This window comes from Rissa tridactyla, chromosome 15, assembly GCF_028500815.1.
Source record: "Rissa tridactyla isolate bRisTri1 chromosome 15, bRisTri1.patW.cur.20221130, whole genome shotgun sequence".
Taxonomy (NCBI): Eukaryota; Metazoa; Chordata; class Aves; order Charadriiformes; family Laridae; genus Rissa; species Rissa tridactyla.
In genome coordinates this window covers 5,958,458-5,975,228 of record NC_071480.1, presented here as the reverse complement: position 1 = coordinate 5,975,228, position 16,771 = coordinate 5,958,458, and the positions used below count along the sequence as shown (strand labels likewise).

Genomic DNA, 16,771 nt, shown 5'->3' with positions numbered 1-16,771 from the left:
TACATACAAGACTAGCACGTTAAGTTTATTATTACAGTTTCCATAATTAAAGAAGTGCTCCTATTGATTTCTGTCATCTTGTGTCTACTAAACAGCTAGCGAGACCCAACAGAGCATCAGAAGTTACACTTCTGCATTATATCAAACATACAGAAGGGCGCAGATCTATTTATCCTATTTCAAGATAAAATTTCACCATAAGGTTAACGACACCCAAAACCAGCCTTTGACTAATTATTGCCGCCCATTATCTCATCCTGGTTATAGGTTTTTGGAAACCTCACCTTTTACTCTTTCACCAACTACCACACAGGAGCTTCATGGTACCACTGAATCAGACCTTCCAAGTAAACACGCCTTTGTTGGGGGAACTTCTTTTAAGTTCTTTTAAGTTGGGGGAACTTTCTTTTTTAAACAGTTTTGTTTAAAAACCTTCAAATGTGACTTTCAAAGTCTCTGCTTCTTCTCAGCCTACAGACCAAACACCCTGTTTTTAAGTATAACAAGGTGATTTTCCTTCCTTTTAAAGTACTCTTTTTGCCTGATACATATGTTGAAGATGGAGAAAAGATATACTATATATTACTGCTCAGAGTGAAGCTATCTAAATATTCAACACTGAGTTTAGCTGATTCTGAAAATATTTCCTTTTCATACCTACATGTCACCAACGACTAAAAATATACTTAAAATCAATAGCTGTATCGTCCAATTTCTTTACAGTATATCACAACTCGATCGAGTTCTGCCTTACACTGCCAAACAGTGAAATGCGCAGCACAGTAGTACTGTATAAATATATTGCAGAGTGTTTTGACTGACCTGGTGACTGTTAGAGGTAGGTGCTACTCCCAAACTTCAAAGTCTTCTAAATATTTTCAGTTTTGTTCTAAGTTACATTCATTAGTGCCAGTTAAGTTTTGGCTCAACAGCAGTTGTACATATTATTCTGTAAGGGCAATGACTAAGAGAACATAGCAGCAGATGGAATAGGAAGACATTTTCGTTCTTACTCATTTTATTATTTTGACCAAAAGGGCTTAAAGGAAAAAAGCCAAGTCTAGTGATATACTGCACTACACAGCTCAAGTCACAAGAATGAAAGAAATGTTTTGGTGATCCCCTTCTCCTCATATTTACCCAACCCTTAGTAGGGTACCCAACCCTTAGTAGCAATACAAGGCAATAAGTGGGAATTAATGAGCACGTGGTACCGCAGCACCTCAAAACAGCCATTCTACAGCCCTCTGATCAGCCTGGCAAAGCTATTTCCACCTTCATTGATTTGGGAGTAAAACTTCCAGCCAAGTTTAAGGAAGTCTTTGGGGCAGCAAAGGCATCAGCATAGTGAAGAAGTTGGTTCAACTCATACTTGAAAGTCAAACGCATTAGACTTGTTTCTCTGAGTGCAGCAATCTTTGCTCCGTCAGTGCGCTCTCCATCCTCCCCAAGGAGGCTTTACCAACTCTGAACTGTCAGGATTGACTACAAACCATTTTAGCCTAACCAAACACATCTGATTTCTACAGATGATTAATTTGAGGAACCAAGTATGCTATGGAAAATGGCTTTTCTGTTCTTGTTCATTACCAACTCTCAGAAGGCAGCCAGGCCTGAGAAACACAATGCTATGGAAAGGAGGCATTAAGTTATACTCAGCTATTCATAATGCTAGAAGTCCCCTGTGTATATCAAATGTATTTGTTACCCTGGTAATGATTTCCAATACCAGCAAGGCTAATAATTGAACCAGAAGTTCAGACCATGTGAAAAAAAGCTGTCATTAAACCCAGGCGATAAGCCATGCAGGCACACTGCAGCAAATCAAGTTTCTAGAGCTCCTTATGAACAATTGATTCAAAATATACAGGCATTTCTATTCAGCCTGGTACTTCATAAAGTTAGCATGCTCTTTTTGAGCACCCTTTACCCAAATAAGTCAAAACACGGCTAATATTTAATGGTAGATGCTTATAATGATATTTATATGATGCTTTTTTTAAAGGCTATTATAAATACAACTAATTGTCAGAACGAGCCAGCGACATTTTGCAGTATGGCACCCATGGGTGTTTGAGTGACACATGTTTGTATGCAATTAAACAACTGCAGAACATACAATAGGCCTGCAGTTACTAAGAAAGATATGTAGGACAGCATCCTCTGCTTTCCATTGCAGAAGAAGATACAAACATATATTCGCTTTCCAATCAGCAAAGGTCTAACGTGGTATCTTGCAGAAATAAGAGTCAAAACTGCTGTTTTCCTGTAAGCCTGTACCTATCTCTGTGCAGATAATCACAAAAATAGCCTTGATAGCAGCTTCCAGTGTTCCATATATTGGTCGTATATATTTAGCAGACAATGTAAGACATCAATAGCATGGCTCTCAATTACAGGGGGCTGTAGGTGAGCCAAGGTAACAGGTTTGAGCAGAAAAGAATAAACTTCCTCGTATTTCAAAGACAATGCTGTCCTAAGGCAGAAGTGAGGCCTCTTGAGGTATTTCATCATATGTCTAACACTACAAGGGGTAGAAAAAGTAGAGTGAGAAGTCAGCTTGACCAGAGAGCAGCTGGTATCGGCAATGGCCTCGGAGGCAGCGGAGAGAGGCTGCCAGGAGGGTTAGGGAGATGGAGAACGTATGGCAGGGAAGGAGACTTGAAGGTTTGGCTTCTTCAGCTTAAACAAAGGCTGAAAGGGTATTGCTACCCATAAATACATGGGAATGGGAGGAGAGGGGGAAAAAAAAAATAGCTATAAACTGATCATGAACAAGTTTAGGCTAAAAAAAATTCTCAAGAAATTTTGCACTGAAGTCCTGGAACAGCTCTGATGTAAGAAATTCAAGGAAAACAAACCAAAATTGACCTTATGGCAGAGCCTGACAATTCTGTGAAGGATGACAGGATCCTCGCCCAGGCAGGGGACTGCAGAAATCTTCAAGTCCTGCATCACTTCTATTAGAGAACATTATAAGACTATACCGCTGTCAGAGTTGAGCATGCAACAGCCATTCCATTATAAATCAGACATTTGAAAGGCTCAGTTCCAAACAAATTCCATGCAAGATGAAACTCCATATCTTAAGCCAACACTCGGTTTGATTTAGATGCTTATAAATTCAACAAGATTAAATGAGTCATTTGGGTGATTTCAGGGTTTCCATTCCTATGTAATAAAACCCAAATACATTTTAGGGAAAAAAAACTAAGCCTCGGGGAAACACAATAGATCTGTGCTACTCTATTATGCAGTTAAAATATTCCAAACCAAGGACATCCAGATTGAAAAAAATATAACTGCAATAGACTCTGCAATACAGGGAAAAAGGCAAGAGTGACATTTGTGTGCTTCAAGAAGCCTATAACTTTGAACCAACAGTGTCAGACTTTGAAATAAAGAATGTGTCAGATTCATTTTTCAAAGGCTTGATTTTTACCTTTCTTTTGGAAAGAGTAAAGAGGGAAAAAATTCTGAAGTCTTCTAGGAACAACCTTCACTGTTTAGTTATTATGCAGAAATACGTGGTTTGTCCTATCCCAAAGGGAAAGCATAAATAATGATACAACGCAAAAGCATCCAACAAACTGGCAAGTTTTTTTAACATGCTCAGTTTTACTGATTTTTCTTCAGCTCCCTAGTATTCACACTTAGTTTGGAGGCCACATACTTCCCTAATCTGAAAAGTATTTCCTACCTCAGATCAATAGCAACGCATTTTTTTCCCTTGCTTTCAACTGGAAAGTCTGGAAGTAGTAAGAGAAACTTAGTTTGTTGGAGAAATTAGAATAGGAGGCAGGCTGACTGCCCTGAAGACAACCTGTGAAGAAGACAGCTTCTATCTTATTTAGCCTTCTCCAAAATATTTTCTGACCTACTGACCTTCTACTTGAATTCTGTCTCCTGCACAGCCCGATTAACTATAAATACTTTTTTACCTCCTTCTAAACACATAGCAATATAGATACAGATATACACGATGTACACCTACAGTAGGCTAAAATTAAACGTAGATATATTCCACACATACTGTAACGTTTTCTCTAAGCCATGATCTGGCAAACACATACGTGAACGCTGCATCCCCAGATACCTCCGTTCCAATTGCACTGAAGGGGAAAATGATACCAGACTTTTTGACACAAACACAAGTTCGAGAAGAGAGAGGAATTAGAGGCTTGTTTGTGCAGCAAGGAAAGGATTCAAATTAACCCCTTGATGCCAGTTCGAGTGAGTGATGTACAGACAATAAGGCAGACAGCGTCCAGTAGCACTGATGCGTGATGATGTAATTTGGACTTTCATGATGGACATGAAGTGAACAGGATCAAGGATGTATCTCTACCAGACCCTATTTAAAGCATCATTAGCCTCATCCAAACTCTCAATTTTCAACCAGGCAACACAAACAACTAGCATTTAAACCCAAGAAGTAACTGTATTATCTGGCAATAGCTGAAGTCCTTTATCCTAGATAAGGGATGAGCCACTGAGCTGGAGCAGTTTCCACACGAATGATCCCAGCTCATAGTGCCTTGTCCATCTCTCTCCAACACCCTCTGCGCTGGCAACAGCATTTGCTCCATGTGAAGACCAAAGAGTGAGAAATGGACCCCCAAACCATGAGCTCAAGAAGCACTTCAAGTCTGCTCTAGGTCTGGATTCCACAGCACCCACAAAGCCCCTTCTCTGTGGCTGGGGACCAAGGAAGTTCTGTTCCCTTGTGGTCCCCCCCAAAAAATGAAAGGGAATTGATCCACACAGGGCTCCCAGCTCAGCATGCAATGTTGCTGTCACGACAGCACAGACAGCAGCCCAATTTTGGCACACTCACATGCAATCCTTACTGCAAGAACATTCTTGAACAAGAATGCTAATAACCACATTAAAATATATTCAAACCTGAAATATAAGTTTAAGGCGCAGACACAGAGCACTGCCATGGTTTGAATGCTTTCGCTTTACCTGTACTGGCAACTCACTGCAGAAGTCAGCCACTACAGAAATGAAAAATGGTCAAGCTACTTACATAAAATAAACAGGACAAGCTACAGTTTTAACTCCCCGTGTGCTCTAAACAATACTTCTCTCAAAAAAATACCTTGAAATTTAGCATGTCACATCTTCATATTTTGGGGGGCCAAGTTCTACACGATTACAAACACGGTGTTTGGTAACTGCCCCAAGTGGAATAATTATCTCTTCACTGCTGTCATAAATCAGACTACTCAATTATTCAGTATAGAAACTATTAAGGTTTAGGTTACACATAGCAAGTTTAAGAGCCCACATTTTGTGTTTGTTTTGTTTTTTGAAGGTGGGGGTGGGTTAGAAAAAGCCAAGGCCAATCAGTTGATGTATGTGGTCCCTGAGCAGACAGCCTGCGAGATAAACAAAGTGTGGACAAAACAGATGGATAAAACCAGCAAAATGTCTAGCCTGCTGTCCATCCTGTACAGGCAATGTCAGGATGCCATAACAGAGAAGCAGCTTCTACAAAGGAAATAAATTATCTTCATGGAAACAGATCTGCTTCTGAATGACAAAATAACTTGTACATTAAAGGAGAAATTCAGGTAGAAACACTTAACCGTAAGGTTATCCAGCGCCTTATTCATTTACCAATGCAAAATGCATGCACGAAATAGTAAAGGGAATATTGGCAAGCCTAATGCTTGTGCAGACACAAATCTCATTATAGGAATAAATCCCAGTCTAACATTCTAAAATACGCTTTTTTGGGCTGAAGTAAAAAAAGTGGAGAAAATAGCCATCAGCTACTGAAATTTACTTTCTTTTCTCTTGTGGCAGTCAAATTCAGTTCTCTGACAGAGTGGAAACACTATGAGGAACGTATGAATTTACTGCACTGTACACAGACAGAATCCCTAGTTTATTTGGCATCTCTTGGAAAGGAGGGCAACGTGCGATGGAATTCTTATGAACCCCCCCAGCACAATTTGCTCCCTACAACCAGTTCCCACCAGCACTTAGTCAAAAGAAACTGTATCTCAAAACTAGTTCTCTGGTTCCAGGTCCACTCCTATTCAACGGTTACATTGCAGCTTTTTAAACAAGAAGCATCCAAAAGCTGCTCTCATCTTTAGGACTGCAAATTACACCCTGCATTACTTTCTTCTTTCAAAGAGTGGCTGTATCAGTTACCACTGTCACCACATTTTCTAAATGTAAGTGGCTTCTGCCTACATGACACGAAAGGGCACAGGACCTTACACTAATGTTACGAGCAACGGCAGACATTGTTCTTCTCTCAGACTGACTTTTTCCAGGAAATATTTTCAAAGCAAGGAATATTTCTCCGATTTTTGATCTAGATGATTCAGGTCATAAACTTCAAAAGTACACTGCCCACATACAGACTCTAGCACTGAGGCGTAACTTAGATTTTGATGGGATAAGTTTTGGCTCCATCTTGGTTGATCCATGACTCTAGAGTGACTCTGATTTTTAAATCCTGAAGACATGAAATGTGGGTATTCTGGTGAGGGGTTTTTTTTTTTTGATTGTTTGGGTGGTTTTGTTTAGGTTTTTTCCTATTTGATTCTGCTACACTGTGTGGAACCTTTGAACTCAGTTAAATTCAGAAATAAACTCAATGCCAATCCCAAATCATTTAAGTCCATTGAGAAATGCGAAGTATTAAGCTACGAGCCTACAGGTAGAAGACTGTGCAGTTAAAAGAAAGTTGCAATACTTCCATTCTAAAAACAAAAAACCATCCAATTATTGAAAGAGGGTTCCACATCCCCATTGAAAAACATGCAGTAAAAGTGCCTCAATTCACATATGAACAAAATATAAGTGTTAAGCATTTATCAAGAGGCGCAGATCAACTAACAGACCACTTGAAATAGCTCCCGCTAGACCTAGCTGAAAGTGATACCCTAACTGGAAACGTAGGTTTGATGAAATGGAAACACTTTGTAGGTGCAGGTCGATTTAATTAATGCTTCTGACAAAAAAAATTTCCGAGTAGTCGTTCATGCAATTTATTAATTCTAGTAGAACTAAAGTAGAGAAAATAAGATAAAAAGGAATGTAATGGCCTATGTTTCTAAAACTCACTTACCCTTCCATTAGCTTTATCCTCCAAAGGATTTTTACAAGCACCAGTTTTCAAACATGTTTGACTGATTGTTTAATGTAAAATGACTTCCAAACAATCTAATAATAACAGGAAACATTTGCATCCCATCTCAGCCTCCTACTTACCTTGTCAACGTGTGGGTGCCAGTATTCATCGTGTGTTGTCTTGGCTTCTGTGTTGTTTATTCTCGAGAAGAACGTTGGCTTAGTCAGGTACATGGAAGCAGAGCTGATACCAAATGCCTGAGCAATCCTCTGTTGAATTCTCTGTCTCACATCGCTGCAAAGAACACAACATGCTACGTGACACCCCTCTCCTGCTGCTTCTGTATTCTCCTTCATTCACCATTATCACTTCTTTAGAGCTCGGCTTCGTCCTCAGATGATAAATCCTGGGGAACATATACCCATACTCTCCCTCTTATTTTACCTTAATACAGCAGATCTACTACATAAAAAAAAACCACAAACAAAAAACCCCAGTGTTTTGGGTTGGTGTTTGTTGTTTTGCCTTTTTTTAAGTCTCAGAATATCAAGAACAGTAAACTATCTGTCTCCTGTGGCCTAGATTTTAAAATTTCTTTGTTAAGCAGTCTGTTTTCCTGAAAAACTCCATGCGTATCTCACTGTTTATTAACTACTGAAAAGATTAAAAACTCTTTCACATATATATTTTTAATCCAAATCCAGTAACTAGAAAGTTGTATTTTCAAAAAGGGTTGCCTCTGAAGAGCCTTCGACTATTTTTACACTAATTTTAAACTAACCAATGAAGTCCCTGGTACCATGAAACTCAGGGTTCTCTGTCAACATACATATTGGTATCACAACCAGGTTTTCCTTAAAAATGAATGCAAGATGACTTTCCCAACTATTTTTAAAACATTTAACCAAACTATTCCTATCTGGGCTATTCCTGTGTTTCTTGGGATACAGGAAGAACAGGATTTTTATTTTTGTTTAAGATAATTAAAATAGAAGTCTAGTAATGACATGTGTTACTATACAGAACTGCTTATGTAGCAACATACATCTTTCAGGACAAATATTGCTGCATACAGGGCTATCGAGAACTGCCAGCCCTAGTTCAGTCAACAGCACTTTTAAAGAGAAAAAAATTTGTGATTAATGAGGAATACCACTGGCAAATCCACCAGTAAACACATACGGCTAGTATTTAACTTTGAGGGAATTTAAAAGACAGCAAAGAATGCAATAACACAATGAGAGGAAACTAAAACATTGGTGTTTTTTTTTTTTTAAATGTAGTCCTCTATGCTTCTTAAAATCTTTATGCTGTTTTCTCCCAAATTTAACACATTCTTAGCTATTGCATTAGCTTTCCTTTTCTTCTGTGCCAGGTGCTTCAAAAGCAGCCCACAAATAAGATACTCTGAGTAAGCACACTTCTGAAGTTGTGCATAGAATAACATTAGTAGTTTTGCATCTTTTCTGCATCAGACATTTCTGCACCGGGTAGTACTGAACTTCAGCATAATTGTCAAAAAAAGTTTTTCCCAAGTATTTCTCTAGGGAACTTAAACAGTGACTAAGCAAAAGTGATAGAACTAAAGCCAAACCTACAGTGTTAGGTTGTGAAAGTCACCTCTTAAAAAAAAAAGCTATTTCCACAAGTACTAAAAAAATCCTAAATAGTCATTCTGTTCACATCTTGTCCCTCACAAATATTTAAAAAAAAACACATACAGATTTGATTTTTAACCTGTCTCACTTTACATTTCTAGGGCTCTAAGCTTTAGGAGTCAAACCAAACTATTTCACATGTGAAGTATCAAAACCATTAAACCAAGTTAGAGGTGAGCTCTTCAGGTGTTTACATGGCTGCATGAACCGAGGTTTCAAGTTGAGAGCTACACAGTGGGAGAGTTTGTACAACTGACCTCAGGAAAGGATCTACAGGTCCTTCCTCATGCCACTGGGAGCCTAATCTCTGTCTTTTTTCTTTCCAAGAGACAGGATTTCAACAGAGGCTGCCTTATGTTTCCCAAAAAGCATTAAATGTAATTACTCATTTCACTTCATGATGAATTGAGGGCAGCTGGCACTTTGAACAACCCAACACAAGAATTAATAGCCTAACCCACAAATACTAAAGCAGCATATTCCCTGGCTCTGAGACCGGGCGACCACTCACACCAGCCAGCTGGAACAGATCTACTCTGGAGTACTTGGGCCACAGTCTTGACATAACTTTAAATCTCCAGTAGTTGTATTGCTCTCTAAGCAGCACCGCTTCCTCTTTCTGCCTGACTCCTTTTCCACTTTTAAAAGCTTTCTATTAAGACTGGATGTCTGGTGTTTATAAGGCTCCATTAAAGCTTCACTCCTCTTCGAGACTTACATGCAATGGCTTAGGGCAAGACCACGTGTTTTGCAAACCAAGTAAGAAGCAAAGCTACTCAACTCTTTCCGAAAGACAACAACAGCAGCCAGAAGTCTACTGGTTTGGACCGGCCAATGGGTTATCAGAAGAAAAGGAAAATAAACTCAGTTTAAGTATGCTGCCAAGAGAAAATAAGCATATCTTTCATAAGACAAGTTTGTTTTTTCCTGTTTATAAATCAAGTAGGCAGGGAAAGTAATGGAAGACAGAGTAATGAAGCAGTTGAGGTCTAAAAGCATGACTTTAGGTGCTACCCTGGTCTCATGCAAGCAGTTGCCTTCAGCTGACCAAGGTGGCTGGGTTTTGGGTATGTAAACATACCGCTGGCCTCTTGCTTCCCTGTGTCCTATTGGCTTTAAGTATAACTTTTACTCACAGTAGCTTCAAGTGCATGAGGTGCCAACCTTGCGTTTCTTCAATTGACTCGTGTGCTCCTGCTTCCCTATGAGCTGTCATCCTCCATATCACAGCATCACTCAAAAACTTAAGACAATCATGGCATATATAGCAGACTAACATGAATTTTATGCACATAATTTGCCATTCAAGAAAACAAATGGTAAGCTATCAAAAAGTTCCACTGATTGTAACTTCTTGGACTAGGCTTCAAAAAACAGGTGTTTCCCCTTTGCACATAGAGCTGTGCTAACACATAATACAGACACACCATGGCAGCACAGCAAGCTTATAGCAACAGCCTTTTCCTCCAAGAAAGGGATCAACAGGCAAAAGAATACTGACTATTCACACCGGAGCTCAATGAGCAAGAGAGGTTAACTTGTCTGTAATAAAAAGTTGAAAGTAACGAAGCAAAAGTTTTTTTCCTTTGATGTGCAAGGCTGCAAAGTCAGAAAAAAGTTAAGTCTCAGGGGGAGAAGACACTTAATCTTCTAGCTTGCCTTCAGTGCTCTCAAACATATTTGTGAGAGCTGATGAACAACCAGATTATTTTTTTAGGGCCTAATCCAGCACATGCTGAAGTCAGTAGGAAGTCATTTATTAATTTCAATGAACTCCACATCTAACATGGGAAAAACAAGCAAAGTAACCCAAACTCATATACTGGTCACTAGAAACAAGACCCCTTTCCCACAAGCTTTGTCCTTAAGGAAAGCCCTTCACAGGATGGTCTTTCTAAAGGGAAATGGTAGGGACAGAATGGAAATATTCAACCCTGGATTTTTTTTTCTTTCCTATTGTACACACAACAAAAAATACATGTCATCTACATTGCTGTAAATTGGGTATGCCCAAAGTTCAGGCTTGAATAAGAGGTAGAACAGAAACCTATGTAACATACGATAGAGCAAAGAGTGACAGGCCATCTCAGCCTCCTTATTTCTTCACATCCTGTGGATGCTCTTAAATTTTTCAGCATGAAATACTATCCTGACACACAAAGTGCCATCCGATACACCTCCAACAAATGCCCAAGCAGTTTATATTTAATACAAACTATTAAACTGGAAAAACTGTGCCTACAAATATGCACAACATTTATTACACTGTAATGCAGTGCAATAAATAACCCAATTATAACTAAACTAAAAAAGGCACATCAGTCATGAATAAACTGCAGATTTCCACTGATGTTTGAATGAATAACCCATATGGCAGAGATTTGCTGGAAACAAGCTCCAAAGAGTGTTACCTTTAAGTGCCTAAATGCTTTTTCTTACTTAAGTATGTACCATACTGCTCAAAAGCTCCGGAAACTCCATGAAATTGCTAGTTGAGTCAGCACACACATTATTTCTACACATACATGGTGTTTAATACCTACTTTCTAATAATGTGACATCAGTCAAGTCAACTATGTAGGCACTATAACCTAGAGAAGAAAATGTAAAATATGCAAGGGAAGACTTGTTTCTCAGTGCATGTGAATAACAACCAGGACTTCTGACTTTGTCATAGGTAAGTGGCTGCCGTTCAAAATAATTTTGAGAAAGCCACGTGAAATATAAAAGAATTTAATGCTTAACGTAAGGGGTGGGGGAGAATTAAGGTGCAGAATACTGATCTTATTAGAAAATATTGCATTGCACTACTTTGACTAATGACAAGGAGATCTTGGCTTGTAGCTGCCATAAGAACGTGTAAAAAACATCCATTTACAAGTTTGGCACCAAAGGCAAAGATAACTGTGTGCTGCAGAAAGTATGTTTTGCAGGGTTCTTCGCAATGATCTTGGGTGCCCTTCGTTCCACACGGTCACATTTACCTCTTGCAGGAGTCACCAACAGGTTGACGAACTTGTCAGTGCAAACACGAACTCTGCTTCGAGCTCCATAAGATGTCTTGTGTCCCTCTTCGCGACAGCGAATTAAACACTACACATAGGCATGACATGTTTACCTTGCAGTACGAGCAGAGGCATGACTTCTTTTAGAGACCAGCATGTTCCTTAGAATCCTACAAAGCACGTATCTGAACACATGCGTCTGTGTACTCCAGCTCATTCTGTGCCCAGCATGTGCCAAATACAGCACTTAGCTGTTTTCAAAACTAGCATAAAGTCACTTTTTAGCCTACAAAAAAAAAACCAACCACTCTTGTGTACAGCCTGCTTTCCATTGACTTGGCCATTTCAACAGTTACCAATACCACAACTGCACGTTTTTCTTTCGCTTACCTGCTATTCCAGATGCAGCCTATGCAGTCTATTGGTAAATTATTTAAGGACAAACACGTTGTACTTCACATGTAAATCATGTGACAAGATAAGGCACATTTCAGCTTAGAAGGTGCTATCAAGGAAGGAATGAATGAGCCCAGGAACTCTGGCTACCTTGGATCTGGTACAGTAAAAGCCACAGTGTTCCCTCAGACACTTCTGATACGCACCCAGCAGAATCAGGAGGCTCAGGCGGGAGCATCCCCTCCTTTCTTGATCCTGACCCACTCATTCTTCATACTTTTTCCTCCATGTCCCCCATATATCAAAAACTGTCAGGAGAGCTCTGGCATACTATAGCAAGCCAGGAAGTACTTCTTCACACTGGAGAATATAAGCATTCATTTTCATAAACACAGCAACTATTCTATCACTCATGCCGCTTAGGGCGTACACTGGCTCTGAGCAGATGTCCTAAGCAGAGCTCTGCTACAGCAATAAATATATGAGTACAGCACCCAAGTCAACAGTAAGTGACAAATGGATCCCTCCCAGAACCCGTCAGTAGCAGCCACTGTATATTTCATATTATCCAGTGACTCGGTTCAAAGCGCACAGGCCAGACTCAGGGAAAGGCAGAAGAGAACTCCCTGAAAAGGTCATATCATCACCTATAAAAGCAGATACTGAAGTCTGTTTTGGAGTCAGGGTGATGAGGAAGAAAAAAAAAGCCAATGAAGTAGCTACAAGTCTAAGGAAGATACAACTTAAGAGAAAGGATGTTCGCTAACTTGTGAAGTTGCCAGCTTAATGGATCAGCGGCAGCATAAAGGACTGAGTAAGAGAACTAAAAGTGCCACAGAAAAGTTTCTATAAGATACAAGCTCTGCCAAACCAGCAAAAAAAATGCACTGTTAGAAGTCACTTGCAAAGTGTGATTCAAGTATGGTGACAGGAACGCTCAAAGCTTTGCAAAACCACACAACTTCTCCAGCCCCCTTGTCAGCATCTCTGCACTGTTCCAGAGAAAAGCACCAAAGGCGGCAGAAGCAGACAAAGCAACAATCTCCTGCAGCCAGGAAGTTTTAACAGAAATCACACATGCAGAATAAATGAAGGGAGAAAGCAAACTATCAGCTCTTCCTCTGCTCTTTCTATGCCTCTATCTTTATAAGTTGTAAAACTCTTGGAATAAATCTTTGATAGTGCCATTTGCCACTGAAGTCACAACCCTTAAACCAAGCCTCCAGATTTAAAGGTCTTTCTTCTGGATAAAGACACTTCTATTATGTGAAACAAGAGGAATTGCTGTAATATGCCTAGCAGATGGTGGGTAAAGCATCAGACTACAAACCGTAATTGATTCTGAAGCAACATAATTTTGACAGTTTAGAAACCAGCCTCCTGGCTCAGAATGCCTACTCGGATTTGTTATTATTGCAATCAGTAATACTTAGACATGAATTACATTTAGTTATTTCTCTCCAGAGTGTATTTTTAAACTGACCCTGGTAGGTAAGTGAAAGTAATGAAGATAAATGCTCCCAAGAATAGCATAAAATCATTCATTAAGGACATACAGTCCATGTTAAAGCACTTAATAATATATTTTGTATGAGATTCATATCCAGCAGACTAAAACATTCCCTATATTGGCCTGAAATACCAAAGGAATATTGATATTGCCTAGCAGCTGTCTCATCTTACAGTGTAAGGATGAGAAATTCATAAAAATTAGTGAAAATCTGAATGTTTGTTTTCATGTGAAACAAATATTCTTTGGCAATACACTCCCTACATACACACTTCTACAGATTCTTTAATCTTCTACAGAATGTTAGGCAAAACAAAGACTATTTTCAAAGTATTCTCTGCTATTTTGGTGAGGCAGAAACCATGTATTTTCTTTATATAGTCAAAGCTCAAAAATAATCAAGGAAGTGTCTCATTTTTTGTGATTTTGGGGGCAGAAGTAAACGCGTTTTAAAGAAGTTAATCTATAAAGACAACAGTATCTAAAAATGGTTATTGAATAGAAATAAGCTTCAAAGTGGTTGATATTTAAAGACAAATAAAATTACTACACTAATAAAACTAATAAACATATTTGGCTACTTAATATTACTTCCACCACTAGAGGGAGGTCATATTCCTTCACAAAAGCAAGAAAAAAAGGCAAAAAGAGTTAAAATGCTCAAGGCAGGTACATTTTAAATTATGAGAAAGCAACTGAAATGTATAACTAAAGATTTATTGTGTCTAGTCAACAAAGAATGCTTGTTCCTAAACTTTGGCCACACACCTTCACAGACACATGGAACTCATTACATTTGTTGTCTTCGTTAAGTACATGAGCAGGTCTCCAGGAAAGCTCAAAGGATCAGATGCCAAAGCTATTACATTATAGCACTATTTCATATTCTGAGTTCTTAAGGGGAAAGTATGCTCTGCTTCTCCAGCCAGAACATTAGTAATTTGAAGTCCTTCCACTTCCTGCTTTAGCATTTTTAATGCTTTGCTGCACTTCACCCAAAAAACCACCAAGTTCCTAATGCAGTAATAGTATAGGATTGTCTTTACCGTCTAGCACAACATCTCTTGGATAACATGTGTGCTGCTACCATCATTCTGGTTATGCTTACACCATCAACACTGTCCTGACATTGGCAATGCAGCTAAGTTCAAAGCAACAAATGTTATTTATCAGGTAGCCACCAAAAGGTCCTTTTACTTATTTTCCTCAAGGCATCTTCATTCTCACAGAGATCACTATTTTGAGCTGCAAATTCAATTGTATGTCTGAATCCAAAGCGTAATTCCCTCCCAACCTGCACTCTACGAAAAAAACCCCATAAAGTTATGTTTTGTGGTTCAGTCAGCAATTACTGAAAATCTTTACCGATATAATGCAAAATCCTCTTCTGTGAAGATGTCTTGAATTTTGTCCCCAAAGTACCTGAAAAATTAAACAACAGTCTAAAAGAGGAATTGCTGAATCAGACAGCCATCTGTGCTGCACCCACAATCAATAAATGAAAACACAATACAAAAGAAATCCTACAAACGTTTTTGAGCGTGATGTTTCCAAAGCATTGCTCAAAGATTAAATGTTAAAAAGATTAAAGGATCAAGATGCAGCAACTGATAATGGAATTCCCCAGGCGCGAAGAGTCCCCTCCCACACCATGAAATAAGCACACGGATTCAAGTTTTTAAGAGTTCAGACTATTTGATTTTTTCCACCGCTGACAAACTACATTATAACCATGAAAAAAATACTATTATTTACTGATGCAAGAAGAACTCTGAAAATAAAGGTAATGGTAGCTTTCAAAGAGCCCAGTTCAACAAAAGATCAGTTTTCACGCCACAGAAGTTTTTTTTAACTGGTCATGGAAACTGGTGAATCTAACCAACTCCTCCAGTTTGTCATTACTAACTCCAGCCCACAGGGCTTGAGGAATCTGAAGAGGCAATGAGCCCTGAAGTGTAGGATAACAAGAGAGGCAGCAAGCCACCCTCCCGTTTTACCTGTACAGATTAACAAAATGCTTCCCCAGTGACAGAGCTCCAGAGTGCAAGTCCAAAATTGATGCCTGCAAAAAGAAACAAAAAAAGTAGGAAAGAGAGCATGAAAAGGTTTTATCGTTATTTAGCTATGACCTTTAATAACTGTCCCAAGTTGGCTCTCACTTTCCCCAGCCTACCAAGTAAAAATATTAGTTTCTAGCATTTGGGTTCACAATACTAACGCTTACTTTCAACTACAGACCTCCCCCAGTTTGCTGTATGGATGCACAAAAGATTAAAGCAATATGAAGAAAGCACAGGACTGCTATTCCCAAGATTCAAGTCTGACACAGAGATTTGCCAGAGTCTTCCTCCATGGGCTGGGAGTAAGACACCGTGTACCTGGATCCCTTCTTGAAGGCATTTCCCTTCCACACAAAGATGACTAATTTTCCAATATTTGTGAAGCGCTCAAATAGCAGCACTAATATTTATCTTGCCCAACATTTGTTATTAAAACTTCTCCTTCACTGTGAGTTCCTGTGTACTTCTCATATTTAATACGGCCATAAAAGTCTGTTTAAAAGAACAATTCTAATTCTAAGGCTTACTAAAGCCAAACTTTCTTCTCCCCAATTTCTAAACCGCTGTAAAAGAAAACCAAAGAGTAAAGAGTTTTTACATATGACAATTCAATCCACTTCATCCAATTCAGGCCAAACACTTCTGCTGAGCTCCAGACCAAGCTAAAGAGATTAGTATTCAGATTTGCCAGGACAGAGCACTACTCTAAATTATTTCTCTAAATTGAATAAAGTACACTTTTGTATCTCAATCGCTGTCCACAAAATACACGTTTGTTTTGCATCAGTTAAACGGTATTTAAAAATATGACTGCTTAGTAATATTTTTTTTTTATACACAGAACTATCACGTAGCAAACAGTTAATTAACCTGACCAGCACCAAAGTAATGACACCTTTGATATACAATATCCAGGCAAAAGCACTCATCTTGGAATTTAGCATTTCTTGAAGCACCACATACCATTCACATTATTCTAACAAAATCCAAACAACAATAATACCACTAGGTGAGCTGCCTGGAAAGAACGATAACTTCCATCTTAC

General features: G+C 38.9%; 1 protein-coding gene across 7 annotated transcripts in view; it reads right to left on the bottom strand.

The window, feature by feature from the left end:
• The window catches only part of OGFOD3 (2-oxoglutarate and iron dependent oxygenase domain containing 3), a 46,885-nt gene that overhangs the window by 15,156 nt on the left and 14,958 nt on the right, over nt 1–16,771 (bottom strand). For 5 of the 7 annotated variants that reach the window (XM_054221467.1, XM_054221469.1, XM_054221468.1 and 2 more), the window contains 3 exons: nt 15,663–15,727; nt 15,031–15,087; nt 7,237–7,390 (listed from right to left, as the gene is read on the bottom strand). In XM_054221467.1, coding sequence (XP_054077442.1) covers nt 7,237–7,390; nt 15,031–15,087; nt 15,663–15,727 — 276 coding nt within the window. Of the gene's footprint in view, nt 1–7,236; nt 7,503–15,030; nt 15,088–15,662; nt 15,728–16,771 lie in introns of all 7 variants that reach the window. The other 2 variants (XR_008469389.1, XM_054221472.1) reach the window with 2 other exon arrangements.